Source organism: Bacillus rossius, chromosome 8 (assembly GCF_032445375.1).
Source record: "Bacillus rossius redtenbacheri isolate Brsri chromosome 8, Brsri_v3, whole genome shotgun sequence".
NCBI classification, from domain to species: domain Eukaryota; kingdom Metazoa; phylum Arthropoda; class Insecta; order Phasmatodea; family Bacillidae; genus Bacillus; species Bacillus rossius.
Window position 1 is genome coordinate 3,000,965 of NC_086336.1, and position 24,258 is coordinate 3,025,222.

Consider the following 24,258-nt stretch of genomic DNA (forward strand, 5'->3'; position numbering starts at 1 on the left):
AGTGTGGTGCAGGGGGTTTTAAAAGTTATGCGGCCGGATTAAGTCCTGGACCGAAAATTGGACCGGGTACGCACGGAGAGATAAGTAAAAAGAGGTTTCGAGGAGTGACTATAATTACCAGAAGTGAGTTCATTGCAGACAATGGATGATGCCTCTCCGTGGGACGTGTGTCCGCCCCGGTCCACGAGTCGCGCTGTACTGTCGTGATGTAATGGCGCCCGGCCGAGGCTCGGTGGCCCTCGCGCCAGGGTTGACCTCATTACATTAGTTTCTAATGTGACACGTTAATAAGAGATTTTAAGGGCGCTAAATTCCTACATTAATTATAAAGACTAAATAACATCACTCGTCCCTTCTACAAATTGGAGTTAGTATGTTTACGAATTATGTCCTCTAAATATACGTCACAGCAGCGACTGTTCGTCTCTTGCCGGACTGCTCTGGTGGGGGTTAATAACGAATACAAGGGTTTAATAATTATGGCACATGGTTAATTAACCAATCTAGGCAGAAGGCCGCCAGGGGGACACTCATACACGTATCGACGTATTTACACACGTGAGTGCCCGGGCACTCCTACGTCGCACTTTCGTTAATCAACTTATAATTTATACATAATATTGTTTAATATTCTGTGTTTGTTTTTGCAACGTGGTCGGCTGCAATGTCGGTCTGTTTATTAGGGGGCCGGGTTCTACCTTGGTTGCTGGTGGCTCGCCTGACTCGGGTGGACCATGGCTAGGGACGTGTTCCGTTAGCGGGGTTGAATACTGGCGGTTGCAGGTCGGGCTTTAGGGTGGCCTTCGGTCGGACGACGTCAAGCTTGTCAAAATAAATGTACTGTTCACTTTTTCTAGCTGGCTCAACAGGTTTTCTGTATATGCATTTAGCAACAACTGCTTTAGCCGAAAACTTGCAGTAGTCAGGAAATATTTAGGAGGGGTCTGGGTTAGAGAGGAGTTTAAGTGCGTATCAGGCCGAAGCCTATATGCTCTACTCATGCTGGGTTTAAGCCATGCGGGTAAGGTAGCATGCATCATTTGCTAGGAGGGTATTGGCCAGCCATGACTGCGATTGGCGACATGACTAACTTCCTTCACTTCATAACTCTAGACTAAAAACTAGATAAGTTGGGCCCAGGTAAAACCTACATAGACACAGGGGAAACCCTGGGCACTTACATGCGAGATGCAAAATTTCATGCATTTACTTCATCAGGTTAGTTACGGGAAACATTGGGATAGTTCAGAAAGAAGAGTTTGACAGAGTAGAAAGAGTCTACCATTCGTGGGTCGGGCACTTGGACTTTATGTCCGCATTGGGTTTGGGGGAAGCTGGTTTGTTCGGGGGCGACTAGGTGTCGTTTCTCGCCAGGCTGCCAGTCAGCCTATACTAAACTAGAAAGGGAAATGTATGTGTGTATACTTATAAATTAATTTATGTAAATAAAAATTAAAATTAAGACATGTTAGTATTCGGTAATAATGTTTGCAGGCTTTCACTGCCATTGTCTGAAGTAGCTTGGCTTCTGGGTTGTAGCCGTGTCCTTGGCAGATGATATACCAACATTTCGGTCAACATTACAGTCGCCATCATCAGGGAGCAGTTACCTAATGAGGAAAAGTAGTAGGAAAAGTAGCTACTGTAAATAGTCTCAAATTCTGGGGTTTCAGTGCTCTGTATGAAATGTAGCAGAGTTTTTAATGAATGAGTCCAGTCGGCCATGTGCCGGAAATTAGGCATTTCGTCACTTTTTTAATTTATTCTATAATTTTAAAATTTTTTGGGGTTTCCATTTTTTTAAATTTATCTGGTGGTTAATGGGGGTGATTTACCTTTTGTTAGGCCGGTGTACGCCACCGATTTAAACTTTGTGCCAGTGGACCGAAGCCCCTTCCCAGGGGGCCAATCTGATATTTTGCTGTCTAATGTGGACATGGTCAGCCCGGTTGAAATTTCTCTCGCCTGCAGTCACGTCCCGAGTTTGTAATTTTAATTCCCTGCATGACCAAAACTGCTTCGAGCAGCTCCTGGGCTGCAAGCTGCTACCTTGTAGAGGCCTGCTGAGAAAAGCATGTCTCGTCACGAAGCAGTCTCCAGTGGAGCTGCGTTCCCACCTTAGTGGCTATTTCTGCCCCCCCCCCCCTTCCTCTCTTTCCCCATCACTTTAGTTCTGAGAAATCCAGGAGCAGTGACCTGACATGAACTTAGCCAAGAGACCTAAAGAGACCTTCGCGAAACCTAGCGGCAGGAAAAAGTAACCGCGGGCCTGGTCGCCAGCGTGCAGAGCTTACCCTCATGACACCTGGTGGCAAGTCTGCTCACCACCTCAAGTAGTTCCCCCTTACGCCGCTAGAAGGCAGCGTCGCGGTGCCATAAGGCACTATGCTTTCCTCTCGCGGCCCGGAGAAGTCGATTGTTCTTTGCTTTCGTTTCGGTCCGGTAGAGAGCGCGCATGTCGTGTTGTTGTCACGACCGCCTCGTACTCCTTCGGAAATTTTCGGCTTAGAACCGAACCTACCCCCTCCTTTGACCCGGGGCCTTACCGCCCGATTTAATTAGGTGCTTTGGCCGATTGCGGGGCACTCAGCCCTCTCACCTCGGCTACTGACCACGTCTCTTCTACGTCCTCTGCGCTAAGAGGCTTTTTGCGGGAACGGTGATTTTCGCGTGCACGAGAATGTAGTCAGTTTGCTTAAGGGATGTGATCCCGTTTGTACAGTAGCCAGGCAGAGGTAGTTTGTAGAAAAGTCATGCGTAGTTAAATTTTTATTTCTTCTTATTTAATTCTAAAAATTCTGGTTTCGTCCGCGCATCCTGACTTCTCGGTCCGCGGCATCCTGATGTCGGCGCGGGACACCTAGTGAGCTCCGAACTCTACACCCTGGTTGGTGAGTAATCCGGCCTTTTTCCCCCCATTCCCGTTTGTTGGCCTTTTGCGCCGACGGTATAGGACTGTCTGGAAGCAAGTCTAATTCGTTTTGGATTTGATTTGGGTTTCAGACAGGGTCGAAGTGCTGGAGAGACAAATTGCTCCCAGCTCGTGGTCCTGCACCTCCACTGCGGGTCACGTTAGAAGAGAGGTTTCCGCGTCCCGACGTTATTTTTTGAAGACCCGGGTGGTAATGTGAAATCAACATCCCCCCCCCCCCCCCCACTTTCTAGCTACGAACTACATTAATCGAATGAATAGCCTACCAGCGAACAGTGCTTTCCTCAAGAATATGTAGATTCAATAAAACTAATCATCGATGTAATTGTTGGGACATTCAAATTTGGTGCAATTTTTAAATTTTTGATTATGTAATAATTTTTTTTAAGGTTTAATATGTATTGTTTTAATTAATCCTGGGGCGCCCCCTTTAACTTTGTTATTTACTAAGATTTTTATTGTCAGGTTTGAATAATACGAACACAAAATTCCTTAATAATAAACCAGGGAACCTATAGATCAAGCTACTTGTGTAGTGTTAATTTATTTATGATATACCTTCTTCCCTTAAAAGATCCACCCGCTCCCAAGTTGCTTGTGTCAGGGAGATCCAAATTATCTTGTTCTCCACCTCGTGCCACCTCTGGTCAATTACTTAATTTTCTTATTTTTCTTACCCAGCAAGTTTCCAAGGCTCTTTTTAATTAATTTAAAATAATTCAACTTTGAGGCACGAGGGGCGTTACAGCCAGGTTCTTGTATGCTCATGTCTTTTCGGCTGTCTTAAGTAAGTGCTTCGTCAAGCCTTATTTATGTAAAACAAGCTCTGGTTTGAGTATGCAGTCTTCATGAAGCTTAACTTGTTCACATTCTATGAAACATGAGTATTGAAACTGCCACCTTGAGAAACTAGACCATCTTTGCCAAGATGTTAGAAATCTTTGCTCAATACGTTTCTATGAATACCAGTCATATATTTGTAATCCATTCAATTGTCATTTCAGGCATATTTATGTATTTTATTGTTTGTCATTTGTAATGGAATTTTCCTCTATTTATTCACATGTTCATTTTGTTCCCTGACAGTCTTTGACCGTGACTGATGTTACAGTTTTGCTTAGAACGGTAAAGGCAATTAAAGGATTTCTATCTGATATGTATGTTCACTTTAACTGATTCAACCAAAAATAAACACTTATTTAATGTGTACATATCTTAGATCAAGTTTCGGAACTATAAGATGGCTTACCTTTGAGTAATTTGTAAAAGCTGCAGGTGATATGGATTTGGTTTATCTCCTGTGAGATCAAAAATAATTTAAAAAAATTAATTGTTAAAGACAACTTTGTTCAAAAATGAACTTTAATTGTGTGACACGATAAAAACATTTGTGAGGTTATATTGACGCTATCCCCACTACCTCCATTGAATTTTACGTGATACTTATATGATTCGTGATCTCAGGGAGGGTTCGGCCTTGTGGCTAGAGGTAGGGGTTTACGCAGTAGGGCCCCCCGAGCTGTTACGGCCACTCAGGACGCCTGAAGAAGAACACAAAGTTACTGGTTGATGCCTGATGAATTTATTACGGCACAGCCCTATACATAGTGCTGCCTGTTCTGGCCGTAACGGTTGTCCCGAATCGAATAGTCACACGCGCAGCCCACTTCCTCAGTGGCGGCTCACGATTTTACTGCGCGCGAAGGACGTACTCTTGTACATGATGCGGCGGTTACAGAATGAACCCTAACATGACATTATATTCCCTAACTGACAAAAACACTTCACTATTACACATTACGTATTACACTGGGCTAATGACACATAGGCCCGTAACTCCGGCGACTCTACCTGACTCTTAGACTTGTCCCAGATATTGACTCGTTAGTAAGTTTGGTGGCACGATACCGTGCGGCGGTTACAGAATAAACCCTAACATGACATATTATACTCTGACGACGAAAAACACTTTACTACTACATATTACATTATTACACTGGGCTAATGACACGTAGGCTTGTATCTCCTGTGACTCTACATGACTCTTAGACTTGTCCCAGATACTGACTCGTTAATAAGTTTGGTGGCATGTGTCGCCTACTGGCTGCCCCGTGCGGGCTGAAACTATTTAGCTGGTAAGCTAGGTTGTTGCGTGAAGCGCCGATGTAACGTCTCGTAGATTTCCCACAGTACTTACGTAATATGCAGAACACTCATCTTGGAGCACTGAATTATTTAAGTGAAATACCTCATGGTAACTTTGAGGCCGACCACGGAACTGTACGTAAAGGATTAAGAAAGAAAATAACCATTGAAACTACATGTTGGTGAAAGCAAACGTTGATGGTTCCGCGTTGCGCGAAGGCTGCCGGCCTCTCCGAGCTCCAGACGGATACTCCCGCTCTCACCGCGCGCGACCCACCTCGCCCGCCAGCCCTCCCGCGGAAACGTGTGAATTTCGCGGGAAACTGAACCGGCCAGGTTCGGGACAAGGCGCACAGTGAATCATAATTTTGAAAGGAATGAAATATTAAATGATGAAAATAATGTCTAATAAAAACCTGTAGAAAAATATACATAATTACATTTGTTGTAGTTCGGCGGAGGGATATGCCACACCAGACCAGATCCTCCCGCCAACATAGCACTTGTTGCCTGGCGTTCGCCTCGTTGCACGATCTACACTTTGGTGCGCGCACGAGTGCGTTCGGTGCATATGCCTTTGCGAGACGTTGATGAGACATAGCGGTCTATGCGACATAGAGGAGCATTGGCGGTCGGCGTCAATATGTCCAAATATATTTGATAGAGAAAATTGGAAGGAATTTTTCTTTCAATCTTATTCTTCAATTATTTATGTTATATATAGTTAGACAAAAATGTGAGAGTGTAATAGGAACAGAGAACATTTACAAGATAAATCTCAATTAAAATGCTCTTATTTGGTTTTTGGATATAAAAAAGTGAAGTGATGTAATAAAAACCAATAGTTTGAAATATAATATAAATACGGCATAAGAGAAATTTGTTTTACTATAGTTCTATTTGTAATCGTTATCTTAAACTTAATTGATATGATTAAATAATATATTATTTTCATTTTTTAATCTTAATCTAATTGTTTATACATGGAAAATTTTCTCGTTTTCAAATTTAATCATCGATTGTTAATGCTTGTTGATTTATCTTCCTTTTTAATAGTTGGCAGTACAGAATAGTTTTTTCAGTATCTGTGATTCTATTCTATTCTCAAAACATGGCGTTGGGAATGTCTCGTATCAAGATAAAATTATGAGTGAGAGTTTTGTGACAATTTGGGCTTATTTTGTAGTAAGCGCATGCGTTTAAAAGATGTCTTCTTTACATTTTGTTGTTCATCCACTTCCTGGGACGGAGGATCAGCTAAATGACAGGTAAATATTGGTTTTTGTGCCACACTACAATCCTTGAAATGAAAAGTGTATTCAATGGCTGATGCAAAATGACGGAAATGGCCACGAAATTAGGTATGCATTTACGAAACTAGTTAAATTTGATATCATCGTGGATGTAGTTATTTTATTTATTTCAAAGCAGATTTTATGAACATTTATTAAAGTTTGGGAAATCTGTCATCATGGTCGTGAAATAGTCTAGAAGTTTGCTTGTCTTGTCGGATGATTGCTTGTTTTTGTGTAACGTATGAATGGTTTTACCCTACTGTTATGCTTTAATGCCAATACTTCTGCTCAAGATTTTTCGGATTATCATTGTTAATTATTTGTCTACTATACGATACTCGCACATGGTTCCGGTAGCCTTGCCTTTGAAGCCCGTGGAGGCTATTCTCCGTAAAGTGTGTGTTTTTGAAGAGCGTGTAATTGTAATAAAATATTCTGATGTGTATTTGTATTGAGATATCCATGTTAGTGATTGCAGACCATTGGATTTTAGTATCAAATGAAGTATTATTATTGCCTTCGTTGGGATATATAAAATATATTTCTCACGGTATCATATTGTATACAACAATCTCTCCCGGTTTAGTATATTTTGCGATACCACATTTTATAATTTAACTATTCATTTTAAATTGATTTAAACATACTTAAAACTGTAAATATGTAGCTAAATGACATGTTCCATAGCCTTATGGTTTCTACCAAAAGAAGGCTCAATGGAATACAAATAAAATAAATAAATAAATCATCATCCCGGGTGTTGTAAAGTATGCAGTATACCAACCAATTCTAATACATAAAACGGTAACCGTTCATACTATATCTAAGATTATCATATTCTTTACTACAGTCACACTCTGTTTAGTACATTTTGTATATTTTAATTTTTTATTCTTTTTAAGTTTTAACTTCTCAGGTATCGTAAAGTATACTTCAGCCCTATTCTAGTATATAACATTACACTGAAAAAATATATTCCATACTCCAATTTTATTTTGTCGACACTATCTTAAGTAAAACAGTATGTGAATCTTCCCCATCCAAAATGCCCATTCCCGTGCTTGATCCGTAAGATCTTGGAGGTCGTAATTTTTTCAGCACAACCTTGTTGACTACGACGCCATCAATATCCATACCATATTGTAATGTAAACGTATAATTATTATTTTTTTATTAGATGACCATGTTTTTATCACTTTAATGATTGCGAAACTAACCAACAGCAAAACGAATTGAATTTACATATTACCCAGTAAATTCTATGATTCGCCTAACCAAACAAAATATTTAACTTGACATCTCATGTGAAACCCACAAGAACACACCTCTCATGTAACAGAAAACAAAATGCATGGCACAACCACAAATAAAAAATTTATAAGCCATAAAAAACCTATTACCTTCCTTGACTTTACAGTAATAATTATTTACTGTCAATATTTCTCTTGTATATAGTAAATTTACGTGAAATATAGTTCCTCTATTCCTCCATTTAATTCATTCTATATCGGGAACACGAACCGTCACTTTTCTGGTGTCACTACTACAATTACTACACATACTTTACGACTTTACGACTATATTAATTCAATATAAATAATCACAAACTTGTTCTCTTGTGACTTCTATAATCATTACCACACATATCCAATAAATTTCCTACTACCAACTAAATTTACTTCTTCTGGACACATTTACTCTTCCTAAAGATATTCTATTCCATTTATTAATTCACTCTTACTCGTACCATGCTTCTGCTTTCTCTCTAAAACTCACACTTGGTGCTATTTTGTATTTCACTGTTACCATTATTTCATACTATACTTTTTTTCATTCCTGCATTCAAGTTTGTCATCATTGGCCAATCCATGACGTCATACGTTTTCCCTACTTTCTTTCCAACCAAGAGAAGTACAGTATTGTGTAGTTTTGACCTGTGGACTGTTTGATATGCTCACTTATAATACTCTCACACTCTCTTGGTAATGAAGTATACTCTTGAAAATTGGGGTAATGCAGTGGGAGTTTGAAAAATGGTTTTTCTGGAGGAGAGCCACTTAAAGGCTTGCAAATGTCGCTACTGTTGTGTTGCCTTTTGTGTCACCACTAAATTATGTGAGATTTAAACAATAAACTGTGGTTTTGGTAAGGTTCTGTGATAGCTACACAAAGGTTCATGCTGTTTTATTCATCTAAACCTAAAGTATATGATAGGTACGTATATAACACACGGCACTTTCGTGTGGTTTTGATGCTTCTGTATTTATGGTAGTCACAATTCACAAATATGCATATACACATAAATACATAAAAGTGTCATGTGTACTAACTTAAATGGCGTGTTGAAATTGAAACTTCGAAATATAAATTGTTTCTTGTGAAGCTTAACATTTGTTTGACCATTTATGACTGGACAAGACTTTTATTTAGAGATTTACAAGTGATTTTTCAATAAATTGTAACTATGATTCCAGACTAGAAAAGTTCAGATTTTTGTTTATAAATGATTGCTTTAGTTGAATGCATTTCAAATAGAACAGATGACAAAATTGTATTTATTTTGCAAATTCCATCATCGTCTGAAGCGACTTGGGTTGTGTTATATAAACTAATATACCCCAAGAAGATTTAAGAATCCAAAAATATGAATCCTGCATTATCGAATGATGACTGTAATCTTATTTGCTAAGTTCTTAACATTAATAAATCCTGATTTTCTTTTTTAGTTTTTTGAATAGGTAATAGGTAAAGAGGTTTAAAAAAAATAATTTTTAAATCAATTAGTAGATGCATTAGCTCTTTAATGTATGGGAGTGCGTGATGTAATTTAGGATAAACTTAAAAATATTTGTCTAATGCATGTTTTGTTGCATGATGTTCTCATGAATAGTAGATTTAATTTGTGTGAGGTTTAATTTTGTTTGTATAAAATTGGACTCTGTGTTATAAAAAAAATTAAAGGAATGTTTTTTAAAAGGTGCTGAAATAGTTGTGAAATTTACTCAGCAAGTATGTGTAGACACCATGGTTGGTTCATGCCAGTGTGGACAGCTCTTCACTGAGCTAATATTTGAACAACATATAGTATGTTTCACATCATTCAAGTTAAACATAGTCTAGCCTGTACTTTTCTTAACTTAACATGTTAGGAAATACTTAGCAATGATAAGTAACTGTTTAATTTAATTGGAATTCATTTTACATATATATTATTAACAAAACTGGCGTTTCAGCCTCTTTTCCTTGCAATTTTATCATTTTGGAACATTCTTAATGTTCTTACCATATTGAGGTGGTGTTATCCGAAAGTAATTTTTAAATGTTTACAAGCTTAAGATTATTTTACTTTACTGTTACGTTTCAATGGATTATAGTTTAGTTATTCCAGGATGGATAGCAGTTGTGTTTAGTTTATACAATACCAACTAAGATTGTATGTATGCTTCACAGTCAAATAGAAAATCTTGAAAGTTTAATAATTATTGTAAGTGGTAATGAAGGATCAATCAGTATTAGAAGATTTTAACAGAATAAATAACACTGTCTTTTGGCCTAGCTGTGTGTTAGCCCCTTTTATGTAAAATTGCATCTCAAGCAAATTGCCAGCAATAACTTACCAAATGATACCACCGAAAAGGCATGTACTATCAGACAGAAGCTCTGTAACCAAAGTAACATTGCTATTACATAACAATGTGTCCGGAGGAACCTCACAAGATTAACATGCATGCCTTTAACCTATGAGTGGGAAATATGTTACAAATATCTTAGAGGGTTGAGAACAAAACTACATAAGTTTTTGAAAATTTAGTCAACACGGAATACACTACCTGTCTTATTGAAACATGGTTTAGTAGTTGCAGTATAAATTCTCACTATTTCTTAGGTTCAATATCTCATGTTTAGATCAGACTACTCCACACTCAAAATGTTGGAAAGAAGTGGTGGAATTTTGATATCACTTTACAAAAATTCCCTTCAGTTCATCAAATGCAAATCTGATTATCCTGGAATTGAAGCCCTCTGGATCAAAATTAAAAATTCACTAACTAATAGTTGCTAACATCTATATTCCCCCTCAAACAACTCCAAATACACTTGCTATGTATCTACCAAGATTTGTTAATATTTGGTGACCTTCATTGTGCCCGGTGTTGATTGGATTAATAAACATACTTTTAATACATCACGTTCATATATAAATACCAAAGCAGAATCCTTGCTTAATTTTTCTATTAGTTTGTAACTAATTGAGTGTAATAATAAGTCCTCCAAAAATCAGTTAGAGCATTGCTTTACAAGCTTTGCTTTAAATCAGCTAACCCTGAGAAAGGATATTTAGTTAGCGAACAGCTTCATTTCCACCTATTAAAATAATGATTATTTGTGTACATACAATGCCATTATGGAACAGGACTTGACATTTTATGAAGTTAACACAGTAAAATTCTTACGTCACAGCTTTTCCGAGAATAAAATAATAAAATACAAAAATGGTGTTTTTAAATATTGCAGATATTTTTTCCATTTACCTTTCAAACAGCATTTGCAAATTCTGACTGGTTTCAGAGAAATTACAGTTTTTTAAGTTACATGAGGTAGCCTGTACAGTGACGCAGCTGCCAACGTTGTGCTTTAGCATAGCAACTAGGGAAACATTTCCGCAGTTCACCTAAGTTCGCAGCTCGCTTGTAGGATAAAAATGTGCGGGAAAGGTGTCAATATCGTCTTTCATAGTTATATTGATCGAGAAATTAGAGAATTCTTAAGCTACATTAAAAATACGTTAAAATAGTTTGGACAGTTGATTAGGTTGCTACAGTGAAAATACTGAGAAATTATGTGCATGGTTGGTTAGGTTATGTTTACTACATTACAAATACATTAAAATAACACCCAACCAACCATTCACTATTTTAACTTTTTTTTTAATGTAGCGAACCTGACCATTCTCATATCACAAATTTGTATTTTTTCCAACAAACCTTAAAATGGTAAACTACTAACATTTTCATAAATGTTTAGTTTCTTCAAAATTACCAGAGTTTTAACCAAGCAGCATAAAACTCATAATCAAATGCTGTGTTAATAAAAATAAAAATTCTAGACATGTTGATTATAGGTAAACAAAGAGAAAAAACTGATAAAAAAAACCGAACATGCACAAACACAATCTCTGAATGAAATTTTGTGAATCTTGGGTTTCCCGCGTGTGTGTGTATGTTTTGGAATACTTAAGTCAATATAGGTATTACAGTAATAATTAAAATAGTTAATATTACGTGCTCTCACACAACACAATTGGGACTCCGCGCCTCCATACTGCTAAAGTAATCCCTGTTGAGGGTTGACAAGTGGATTTGAGGATGCACAGTAGGGACTAACAATCTTTTTATTTACCTTCAACTGCATCACAAACTCTGAATAAAAAAATATACACATTCTTATATGGATAATCACAGGATGATCATGGCAATTAAAGCAAAAAATGGCAGCGACCATGTCAATACACAGTTCTTGTAATGTAACCTATGGGTCATTCCATGGAAAATCACCCAATTTCAATCAATTTTGTTGCTGTCTCATTTTAAAAATTTTTTAAATTTTGTCACATAAAAAGTACATATTCCAACAGTGCAAACCTGAAGGTACTGATTTTTATTTGTCAGCATCTTGATTTTACAGACCAAAATGGCCACTGCCATGTACCAAAATTTACATTTTCAACCCTTTATGTTTTGTTTAATAACTTAATATCTATAGAAGAACTAAGTCATGTGCAATGTCATTGCAAAGAGGAGGCTTAGGGCTATTAATAATGCCACATAAAAATAAACAATGTTGTTTACATGTCTTCATTTATAGACATGAAAGTTGACCTTGAAACCAACTTATTGTTAATTTTAAACTGCTCCTACTTTCTTTCAAAATTCAAAAAACACAATGAAACCTTGAGGCAGGTAAGTCTACATGGAGTACTTGACAATGATATATTGTCTAAACAATGTACTCAATCCCTTCTTAGTGAAAAAAATTCCTAAAGTTTGTGTTTTTGGAAAACAAAATCAATTTTTTTGAGGAGCTTTAAAAAAAAAGGGTAAGTGCAAAAGTCTGAAAATTTGGCATAACATTACCATGATAACCTTTAACATGCCACTAAAATATATTTTTTAAATTGGTTTATTCTCTGTAGCAGACTAAAAATAAAAATGGTATTGTATTCAAGTTCAATTAACTGTTATTATTATTGTTATTACACTACCTAGTAATTTGTTTCACATATTTGGCATAAATGTGCCTCAATTGCCAACACACATTATATAGCTATACTTGTTGAAGACACTCTCTGTGTACTCACATTATGAGCATGTCTGTACTCTGGTCTGAGCAGGTTAGCAAGCCAGTGTCAGTCTGTTCAGTGTTTGTAGTCAGTAACTGATTTAACTCACACCATGGCATTATGTAAATTAACTATTTATTTAAAGTTCATTTTTATGGACATTATTTATAATGGAGTGCTCTGTAGGAATTTTCTTGAATGAACCTTGTCATAAGACTGCTTATGGGGAGTCTAAAAGAATCGGACAGATCAATGAATTTGAAGAGGATGACAAGTTAATGCTTCAAGTAAGACTTAATACCAGAAACATTGATTGTGTTTCTGATTATCATAATGCAAAAATCCTGCAAAAGTATAATAAGTTATTTGGAAATTGTTGTTCAGACTCACTGCTCGTACATATGAAATGTATTAGGAAATCTCTTGGAGAAATAACTTTTGAAAAATATAATGAAGCTAAAGTGAAAAACATAATAAATTATTCCAGGGAAATCTCTATGTTCAAACTGTTGGACAAGAATATCTGATCTTAGTTGTGCAAGTGACAGCAGTGATTTAGATTATGAACCCAATTCACAAACCATAGAAAATGTAAATGTAGCTTTTCAGTTGTTAGGCGAGTCTTCATTGAAAGTAGCCAAGTTGAGTTCAGATAAAAGAATGACTCATTACAAGAAAAGTAGAGAAAGTATCAAAGAGCCTAGGAAAGAAATTGTTAATGTCTTTTGATGTACCTTACGTTGAAGAAGTTGAAGAAGATTTATTTGGGGAGGTGGTTAATTTGGATGAGTACAGTATTTTAATAATCAAACTTAAGTAAAAAATGAAACAAGCTACATCAGTAAAGGACAAAATCAAAATATTAAGTTTGTTACCTTCGAGCTGGAGTTATGGCTGAGTTTGGTGTGAGTGAATACTTGGGTCAATAGTACAAGAAAACTAGTTAAAGAAGTATGGAATTTTACCTGAAAAAAAGTAATAAAAAACCTTTTTCTATAACTGTCTCACAGTCAGTCATTGAATACTATGAGAATAATGACAACAGCAGGATATGTCCAGGTAAGAAAGATTTTGTGTTAGGACAGAAGATGGACCCAAAATCCACACGCAGAAGCAACTGATTCTGTGCAATTTGAAATAATTGTACAGTAAATTCAAATCAGTACACCCTTCTTTATGTGTAGGTTTTTCAAAATTTGCACAACTGCGACCAAAATGGTGTATCCTAGCAGGGCCTAAAGGAACTCACAATGTGTGTGCATGTGTGTGAGCCATCAAAATGTCAAAATAATGGTCAGTGCTGTAAGAAGTGGTTTTTTTCAATTACATAGAACTCCTACAATTACTCACTTGTGCTCTTAACAATGAAAAGTGTTTGTTCAATAAGTGTGAGTTCTGCCCAATTGGAAAAGAAGTCAAACGAGTTTTGTGCAAAAATGTAAAGGAGGCAGAAGATGAAAATGATGATATTGCTGATGACTAAAAATATCATCTGTGGGTTACTGTAGACAGGCGTGAACTTATAACAGTGTGCAAGCTATACAATGAATTTATAGACACATTAATTGATAATCTGAGTTTTTTTTTTGTAGAAACACCATTTAATTGCAGAAAAACAGGCAGAATATCTGAGTTTAAGAAAAGAGAGGTTAAAATTAAATTAATTTTTGTTTGTGGGTGATTTTTCTGAAAATTTTACATTTCTGATAAAATTCAAAGCTGTCATTGGGTAAATAGCCAAGTTACCATACATACATTCCTTTGTGGCATATTTCAAGTCTCACATGGAGAATGAAGTTACAATAAAATCTAAAAGCTTTTGTTATAAGCAGTTCTGTAAACCACACAACTGAATCTGTATATTTCTTTCAAGCAGCTCTCATTACTGAACTATCAAATCTCAACACAGATACAGAGAAAGTGACTTATTTTTCAGATGGCTGCACAGCCCAATATAAAAACAGGAGGAATAAACAAACCTATGTCATCACAAAACTGACTTTGCGATGGATGCGGAATGGCATTTTTTTTTTGCCACATCCCATGGTAAGAATGCTTGCGATGGGATAGGTGGTACAGTGAAAAGAATAGTTTCCAAAGCTAGCCTGCAGCGTGTGAATGCGGAACCAATAACCACCCCTCTGCAGATGTTTTAACTATTGTTCAGCAAATGTAACTGGAATAAATTTCTTATATGTATCAGAAGAAGATATTGAGGGCGAAAAAGACATGTTATTCCAAAGGTTCTCTAAAGCAAATGTTATTCGTAATTCAAGAGATTCACATGCTTTCATTCCAATAAATGAGACTAAGATTAAAGTGTTCACTACTTCCTTGTCTGAGGACCATCAAGTTTGCTTCATTTAGGAAGAATATACAAAATTATATGTAAAACTAAAAGACTATGTAGCATGTGTTTATTATTCACAGTGGTGGTTAGGGAAGGTGGAAGAAATTGTGCCTGACCAAAATGAATATTTCATTCTGTTTTTCCATCCTGCAGGCCCCAACACATCCTTCAAACTCACATCTAGTGATAAAGTGTGGGTCAAGAAGAAACATATTTTATGTGTTGTTTCCCCCATTGAATTACGTTTGGCTACAACTGGTAGAAGTCGTAACATCAATCTAAAATTAAGTGTAGAATTGAGTACAGGGTTGGGAAACAGTTTTTAAAAAAAAAAAATTAAAAAAACATGTTTTTTAATGTTTTAAACTGTTTTTTTTTGTTTTAAACAGTTTGTCATGTTTTAAAGAGTTTTTTAAGTTTAAACTTTTTTTTGTTTTTAATATTAATTTTAATCAAAACCACCACAATATGTTTTGCACATATGGTTTCAGCAGAAGTCCCATCAGTTGTAAGGTACATATATTGCTACACATTTTTGAATATGGAATTCCCTGACATTGCCCGGTTTTCCCTGACTGTAGCCATTCCGGATATTATTAAGTACAAGGCAAAAAGTTCACCTTTCAAGGAGTACTTATTCAGTCCTGTAACACTAAAAGAAATTAAACCTCTAGTATGGTAGATGGCTTTGGAGAAAAGTACTCATCATGCAACTCTGCACCTGGCACATCAGTTACACAGTGCAGTAGCTTCGTCAGCTGGTATTGAACGTCTTTTCTCCACATTCGGGTTTGTGCATAGTACTGTAAGGAACCGGCTAGGAACAGAGAAGGCTGCCAAACTTGTAACTGTTTTCCGTGCACTTAACTAACAAAAACAAATTTTAATTAGGTTAGATGAACTTAGTGGAACTGGCACCCTAAAAGGTATGACTGGTTTGACCCCAAGCAGTGCTGGTATTTTATGTTTACGTGAGGAATGTGTTTCACTTCAAAACTTCTCATCCTAGTCTGGATATTTATCACAATTGGTGACTTACAATGAGACAGTGATGCTTGCGATGAAAATGTAAATATGCAGTTTTCGTTTTCGTAAGAAATAAAACTTTTTTTAAAATACATATAAAAAGCATCTTTAGAACATAATGTTTTAAACATTGTGTTTTAAACTTGTTTTATTCAGAGTGTATTGTTTTAAACAATTTTGAACATATTGTTTTAAACATTTTGTTTTAAATGTGCTAACCCTGATTGAGTATACTTTTGATCAAACATTTAGGAAAATGACTGTTTATTATGAAGTAGAACAATATTCTTAAAACTTTTTTCCAGTGACGAAAGCAGCTGATAGTGACAAACTACATTTCAACCACAGAAGAAAACATAGTGCAAGTTATAAATTCATCGTAAACATTCATCTGTTTTTGTAAAATTATTTTATAACATACAACTCAATACATTGCTATCGCACAGGGTTGTCTAAGGTGGCGGATACTGAGTTTGGGCGCCACCACGTGGTTTGTGGGCACGTGGACCCGGCGAGACTCCTTTCTCGGGCCGTGACGTCGCCCAAGTGCGACGAGGCACACAACCCTAATAATGCCTCGTTGGCCCCTAACACCCACTCTCAGCGGCGGGCACGCTGGTACACTCGTGTAATGCCCTAATCTTTACCTAGGTGGGCTCTAGGCGTCCCACACGCCAGACAACTACACCGGGGCACCCGTGACCGAAATAATATTCACTCGAGATTCACACCTGATATTTATCAACCATTTCTCGTCTCTACATTGTTCATGTGAAGCGGATAAAAAGCCAACGGCAAACCATCAGTTTAGGAGTTGGGCCAGGTCACCACGTGGCCTGACCAAAGAAACGTAACAATGTTAAATTTAAAATGCTCGAGGAGCTTAAATTATTATTGAAACAGTCTACCACCCGGAGTAGGCCTCGAAGACAGAAAGAAAGCGTTTTAGATTAATATATGCGAAAGGGATGCTAACGGATCAGATATATAACAAACAATGAAGTCGACGAGGTGCGGGAGCGTCCCACTCCGGGCGGCGGAAGAACAAGACTGACTCGTCAACAGGGTGTCATGGCGTCTCCCAACCCTCGAGTTCCCGTTAGCTTGTTAACTTATAATTAATCTAATTACTAACATAGTTTACCCTTTTAAAAATTAGTAATAATTAAATGACAATTTGTAAGACTTCCATCTGATTTCATAACAGTATACTTAATTAAATATTGTCTAAAGATTATTCGTCGGCAGTTGTGGCGCTGCGCCGTCCTTCCTGTGACTTAAGACAAAACACTGAGCGAAATTATAAAAAAACACAATACATAGCCCTTTATTTCTTTACTTATTAATTAATATTTTACGTTTCTGGGCCGTCGCCGTGCCTCTAATGCCTCTTGCGGCTCACACACGTCACGGTGGCGGGCGGTTCAAACAGAGGGTGATGGTGGGAGGGTGGTGGCGCTGGCGGAACAGGGGACACATCTGGCTCAAGGGAGGGCGCAGCTCTGGTTGACGTCAACATCATGTACCACATTTCACTTACAAATGCCAAATATGTGACAAATAAATTACTAGGTAGTGTAATAACAATATTACAAAGCAAGTATTTATTGTAAGACTCACAGTTTTTTCATAGTGTATAACTTAGATATTTGATGGTCCATGGGAACAGTGTAAACCAAGATAAACTAATAAACAGAGAATGATATGCCAAAGCTGTACCTTTGAGGTGGAAGATGACTGCCTGTGTGAAGGCTAGAGGCACTGGGTGAAGGCAGCTAGAAGCAGAGAAAAGCTGTCACCGGAGGCAGTCCGAAGATCCAGACATGTTGGTGATATGACAAGGCACAAATGTTACGACGAACATGAATGGGATGTGGCACAGTCCATACGGGAGTGCAGGTCACCCGTGGGATAGGGATCATGAGGCAGCGCAGAATCAGGAAGCTATCACGCCAAGCCACCGCTACCCACAAGGCACTAGCAGCACCAGCTAGGGCTGGGGGGGGGGAGGCAATGCTCACGCGGGAACATTAGTACTATAGCTCTTACTGGGTGCCTACTCATCCTAGAGCAAGTACCTTTTCAATAAAAGAAAGATTCATAATATTTCTAAGATGTTAAATGTCCACCTGGGACCAGGTTGTGGCAAAAATAAACTACTGTGGCAACAATTTTCAAAAAATATAAGAATTTTAAGATTACAAACAAAATGCCAAATGCCAAATGGTGGTTGGAAATGTGTAAATCATGCTCAGAAAATTAACTTTTTTACTATATTCAACAAAAAGTAACTACTGTCTAGCTGTATGAATTGTATTTTACACCAAAATGTATTCATCTCTATTGTAAAATCTTTCTTCAAAAGGTGCACGTTTCTTAACATACCTAATAGTCTATAGAAGATTTATAATATAATAGAAAGTTAACTTAAATTTAGTCTGCTTTAGACAAAAACTAAAGACTATACCAAAAAGGCCCCATGACATGATATCTAACAAAAAGGACAAAAATTTGTCATTCAACACAATCAGAACGAAATCTAACTTGTTTTCCACTAAATATATACTATTGTTTATAAAGTTAGTAGCTGGCCTTACTGTATAAAATCCAATACAGGAGTTATAACTTGAAAGCTTCCTCGCCCATCTAAAACATTTACAAACAATACAGTTAATGGTCTGTTATTTTAAATAGATAAAGCCCAAAACTTATTGATGTCATAGATCTGTCTAGAAGTTGCAGCAAATATTTATGTTCATTTACTGGCATTAAATTTATCGTGAAAAATTTCCAGCTCCACCCAGAGTAATGTTAGCACAGTTCCGCAATTTCTGCATGCACACAGACACACAACCTTCACATGTGTGTAATTTGACCATAGCTGAAAGTGACAGTTTGCTATCAGCCAGCACGTCCTCATTGCTGTGCAAGGCGGAATTATAAAATTTTACTAGAGCTGTATTTGAAAATACTTTGTTACCGAAATAACTTATTGCTGAACTCCGGTCTAAGCACATGCAAAAGTCTTTTTCTGAAGTTGCTCTGTCCAGCTGCGCATAGGATTTGTGCAAACTCAACTCAAAAGTTAATGGCTGTACACTCCAATAAACTTGACTACGTTGAAACTTTTTTCAGTCAAAAATTTAAGTTTTTCCAAGCACAAACACCTTCAAACCTTCTGTCTAACCACTCCGCAAACAAATGTTGACAAATTTTGGTCGCCACACAGGAGTGTCGGCAGAAACTTGATGCAACCGAGGATCTCCATCCGACCAGCTTACATTCCAGCAGCTCTCGTAGCCGTGGCAGAGGTCCATCGCCGCGGTGTGTTCTCCGCACACACACGTCCTCTCCGCTCACCACGGCGCCCACGAGGGCGGGGCTGGGTGGACCCCTGGGTCCCCTCCAGGCCCAGGCCCGGGCCTGTTTATTTTTATACATGCTCGCTGCGGTTATTTTAAAGTAAAATAATTTTATAAATAAAGCTTAGTTTGGACCCACAAAATAGTAACCATTATTTTACCCTGTATTTTAAGGTTAAATAACATTCTAAAAAGAGTGTAGGTAAGAAATACCCATGCAGTTATAATGTAGCACGTGGGCGTCTCTGATCCTGGGTTGAGGGCCCGTGACCTAATGTGGGGGCCGTGCTGCTCACGTTCTTCCTGGCGCTCCGGCAGCAGTGCTGGGACCACTCCTCTCACACCTTAGCTGTCTCCAAATAATGTTAAAAAAAACTAACATTTATTAATAATAATAAAAAAAATGGAAAAATCAATTGTGTTAGAGCCACCATTTTAAAAAGAGCCAAAGACTGAAATACAATAAATAATGTAGTAAATTGCAAACATGTTTATCAATTGTGTCTTAAATTATTTTTAGTTAAAACTGCAAATATACCCTAAACCAGCAGAATAAAGCCAAACACAAAAGTACAGTTGTACAAATTACGAAAAAACAGAGGTAACAAAGTCAAAGCAATAAGCCGGTTACGTAAAAAGAAGTGAGTGAACAGCTGGAAGTTAAGGATAACTTGAAATGGAATAAAGAAAGACATGGGAAGATGTAGCCAATAGTGTGCGAGGCGGCTGGGGCGGGAGGAGATGAACAACTCTCTTTGTGGTTGTGTGTTGGGTGATAGCAGCACAACACTTTAAACTGCTTGGACAAGTTGTTCTTCTTAAGTGTTGTTACACATTGTCCAACAGGAAATAAAAAGCTAATGTTAATAATAATAATACAATACAAAAATGTTATCTTGTTTCAGTTAAGTTATTTGCCTGGCTATCAACTACCCAGATTATTACATCATTTATTGGCCTGTAGTGAGAGTTTATGGAATTTTTTTTTTTTACTTTCATGTTATGATTTTCACTTACTTTGTACTTAAGTTTTACCAAGATGCTGAGGGCACACTAAAATTACAATATTTTTTTTCGTAATCTGTAGGTTTGGGTCTAGAACAAGGGTACTCGTTGCTGTGTAGTGGTGTGCACTTGAAACCTTCATGGCTTGTGACGGCGCAGGCTGAAGGAGGTGTCGGAGAAGATAAACCGGTTCGGCTGCGCGACGCCGGCGGCGGTGGCGAGCCTGAAGGTGGCGGTGAAGCGCATCGTGGTCGGACCGAACCACTTCGCCCTGCTGCTGGAGGACGGGCGCGTCTGCCGCGTGTCCTTCTCCATCCTGTCGGACCGGCTGGACCTCAGCAAGAACGACCCCGCCAAGAAGTGAGTGCGGTCGCTGTTCCTGCTCACTTCCATCTGTAAACATAAGAGTCTCGATTTGAAATGTATCACAACAATTTTCCAGTTGCATCGCAAGTCACAACAGCACATTCAGTGTTAGTAAAAAAAATTCATGCTAAGCTGTAATTTTAATCACGAATCAATTTTTGAATGGCTAACATGTTATCTTCCAGAAATACAGCCATCTACGTCCATGTTTGTTTATAGTCTGCCAATGTTAGAATATTACCTGGATGGCCAAGCACATTTTGTGTTAGCCATTAATTATCATTGTCTAAATAATGACATACATTCATATTAACTTTAAAATTAATGAATTCCAATATAAAACCTGTGAAAATTTTTGCGAAGCCTAATTTTGACACTTAAACAATAGAAAATGATTAAAAACAGTTGAAATGAGTTTTGGTTTCAATCTTCTTTTGATGTTTCAGAAAATTGCTAATTTAGTCTACATTCCTGACTGGTACTCAGTGTCACGTTAGTAAAAACTAAATTTATTCTGCTAGTCAGACTTGCAGTCCTGTGGATATATATCAACATGAACAAAATGACAAATGAAGTGTGGAAACATTTTTCAATTTGTATTGAAGATCCCTGCGTGCCATTTGTAAGTATTGTAAACAAAACATTTCTCATGTTGGCACAAGCAAAACCTATACTATAAAAAAGCATTTAAGTTGGGCCAGTTCATGTGAGGGCCACATTACGTTCAATGAGTAGAATTAGTTGGCCTAGCGGAAACACAGGTGAAAATGTAGATGAACCAAATTTATTTGAAACTGGTCGTGACTTGTCTAAGAGAGAAGATCAACTAGAATAAGGCAAAACTGTTGCATGTCAAACTCAGCCAACACGTCATGACTAGTGTCAACACTAAAAGCTGCTATCACATAATATTCATGCTCAGGCCCAGCATGGATGTAGTTACAAGAATGACTCACGTAATACTGCTTCAATAGTCATGATAAATATAAGTGGTTCATGGTGTATCTTTTAGTATTGCTTTACCATATAAAATTACTATATGTGCTCAAACTGATTGCAGGTATTAAATGTCGTAAAGTAGCTTGGCTTCTGGGTTGTAGCAGTGTCCTTGGCGAATAATTCACTGAATTTTCGGTCGACATTGCAGTCGCCATCATCAGGGAGCAGTTACCTACTGAGGTTCTTACCAGTTGTCCTGCTTTTATATACTCTGCACTTTATATACCTTTCCCTCAGGCGAGAGTATATAAAAGCAGGACAACTGGTAAGAACTTCGGTAGGTAACTGCTCCCTGATGATGGCGACTGCAATGTCGACCGAAACATCAGTGAATTATTCGCCAAGGACAGGGCTACAACCCAGAAGCCAAGCTATTTCATACAATGGCAGTGAAAGCCTGTGAACATTATTAAATGTAGCCTCTGCTACTGAATGAAATTTTTTTTTTGCCATTGCCACCTGAAGAGGCTTGTTGTGTTCCAAGCCAATGTAGGATACATCAAAACCGTTATTTTTTTTTGCTTGCGCTTATGTCTTCTCGCTGTCGTCCACGCTCGTGTCTAGCTGACCACTGTGCAACTACCTTCGGCCAACCTCGGTTATGGTCGCCATCCTTGTCACTCATGATGAAAGAAAGTGGCCCAGCGTAATGGGGGAGGGTTAAACACGTCCGTGACCTTGACAAAGGAGGAAAAAAAACGGACCTGGGAAGAGGGAGGGTTAGCGTCACTGACCATGAGGAAGAGGTGGTGGAAGTAAATTGTGGGAATGTTGGTGTGTTTACTGTTGAGTTTCTTTGGTAATAGGCCTGTGGTTCGGTTTCTTTAGTAGTTGCCTTACTGTAGGTTTTGTTGCGAATCTTTCATTGTCTGTGTTTCGATAAGACCATTATCTACTAACGTTAAGTGCAAGTCGCAAACTACTGTTGTGCTTATTGTAGGAATTTCAACGTCAGTGGTTCTGGAAGTTTTTTTTTTTTTTGTGTGTACAGTAGTTTTTATACCTATAGCTCTTATGTGATGAATTTTGCATGATGTCCGAGTTCAAATGTGATATTTGCATAAGACTTTTTAGCAGAACTCTTGACACATCACATAAAATCAATATACTTAATGTATTGCACTGTGATATTTGAGATTATATAAATTATTCTAAATTTCCTCTCAGACATCTTGTAGAAGCAAAGCCCTTGAAGCCAGACATAAATTTTTGTGTGAAATGCCCGCTCTGACCTGACGGATTTACAACGGACGATGTACATTACTACAACAGCCAGCATGACTTGCTAGCTGTGAGGAACAATAACTCGTGCTGTGCCATCTAACTGCTTCCTACGTGACTGGTTGTGATGGTTGTGGAATACAACGTGTAACGGCGGGTTGCGAACTTCTCGGTGATGTGCCATATGTTCAACATCCGTTGTCACTGTAATGCCAGCATTGTGGTGAGACATGTATGTTACTGCGAGACTGCACTTGCACAGAGCGACCTGCCTCCACAGCGCTGCGATCGTGTGGCGCCGAGATGCGAGCTACTGTTTGAGCCTGTAACTGTGCAGGGTCCAGTTTCCTGACGTATTTCCCTCACTAAAAATGTTTGTTTAACATTTTCTGCTTCTCATTAAATTTGTGCCTAGCAAATTCCAAATTTGTGTTCTGTTTTATTTTATGGGGTTTAGAATAGGTAAAATAGTATTATTTAACCTTTTGACAGTTTTGTGGTTATGTGTGCGTGGCCCATTGAAGTGTTATTTTGAAACACTTGCAGAGGTGTATCTGAACGGAACTTGCGCAAGTGCTGTAGCCGTGTGATAGGACGGCAGCGTGCGTGGTGTGCGCAGTGTGAGCAGCAGCAAGGTGGGGGGAGCCGGCGGGGCGGGCTCCAGCTCCGGCAGCCGCCAGCTGACCCGCGCCCGTGCACGCATCATGCGCTCCAACACAGCCCTGCGCGGGGCGGGGGGCGTCCCCAGCAGCGGCTCGGGGGGGCGCGGGGCCCCGGGGGTCATCATGGGGGCCAGCAGCGGGGGCAGTGGGGGCGGGGGCAGCAGCGTGGGGCCCCGCCCCATCGTGCCGCCCCTCTACGTGCCGGAGGAGCTGGTGTCCCAGGCGCAGGTGGTGCTGCAGGGCAAGAGCCGCAACCTCATCATCCGAGAGCTGCAGGTGAATACCACTGCGCATGTGTAGCTGTACCGTTAGATATTCACTGCTCATTAACAATTATGTTTTATTTCATATTTTGGTAACTACAATTCTTATTGAATTAATAATGTTAATGACCAGGAGTAAATGTTTGTTTGAAATAATAGTCCACTTTATAAACCTTCTTTTCAGTACACAACAATGCCCAACCAGCTCTTATTTTAATGTTGACATGTCAAATGATAGAAACCTAATTAATGAAATAAATGCACACACCCTTTGTCCGGGTACTCTCACCAC

The 24,258-nt window shown here is 38.3% G+C and overlaps 1 protein-coding gene across 10 annotated transcripts in view; it reads left to right on the plus strand.

Annotated features, from left to right (window-relative positions):
* Positions 1-6,169: 6,169 nt before the first annotated feature.
* Positions 6,170-24,258, plus strand: part of LOC134535487 (E3 ubiquitin-protein ligase UBR5) — a 172,261-nt gene continuing 154,172 nt past the window's right edge. For all 10 annotated transcript variants that reach the window (XM_063374610.1, XM_063374614.1, XM_063374615.1 and 7 more), the window contains exons 1-3: positions 6,170-6,345; positions 20,615-20,815; positions 23,661-23,979. In XM_063374610.1, the coding sequence (XP_063230680.1) occupies positions 6,284-6,345; positions 20,615-20,815; positions 23,661-23,979 (582 nt within the window). In that variant the 5' untranslated portion in view covers positions 6,170-6,283. The remainder of the gene's footprint in view (positions 6,346-20,614; positions 20,816-23,660; positions 23,980-24,258) is intronic.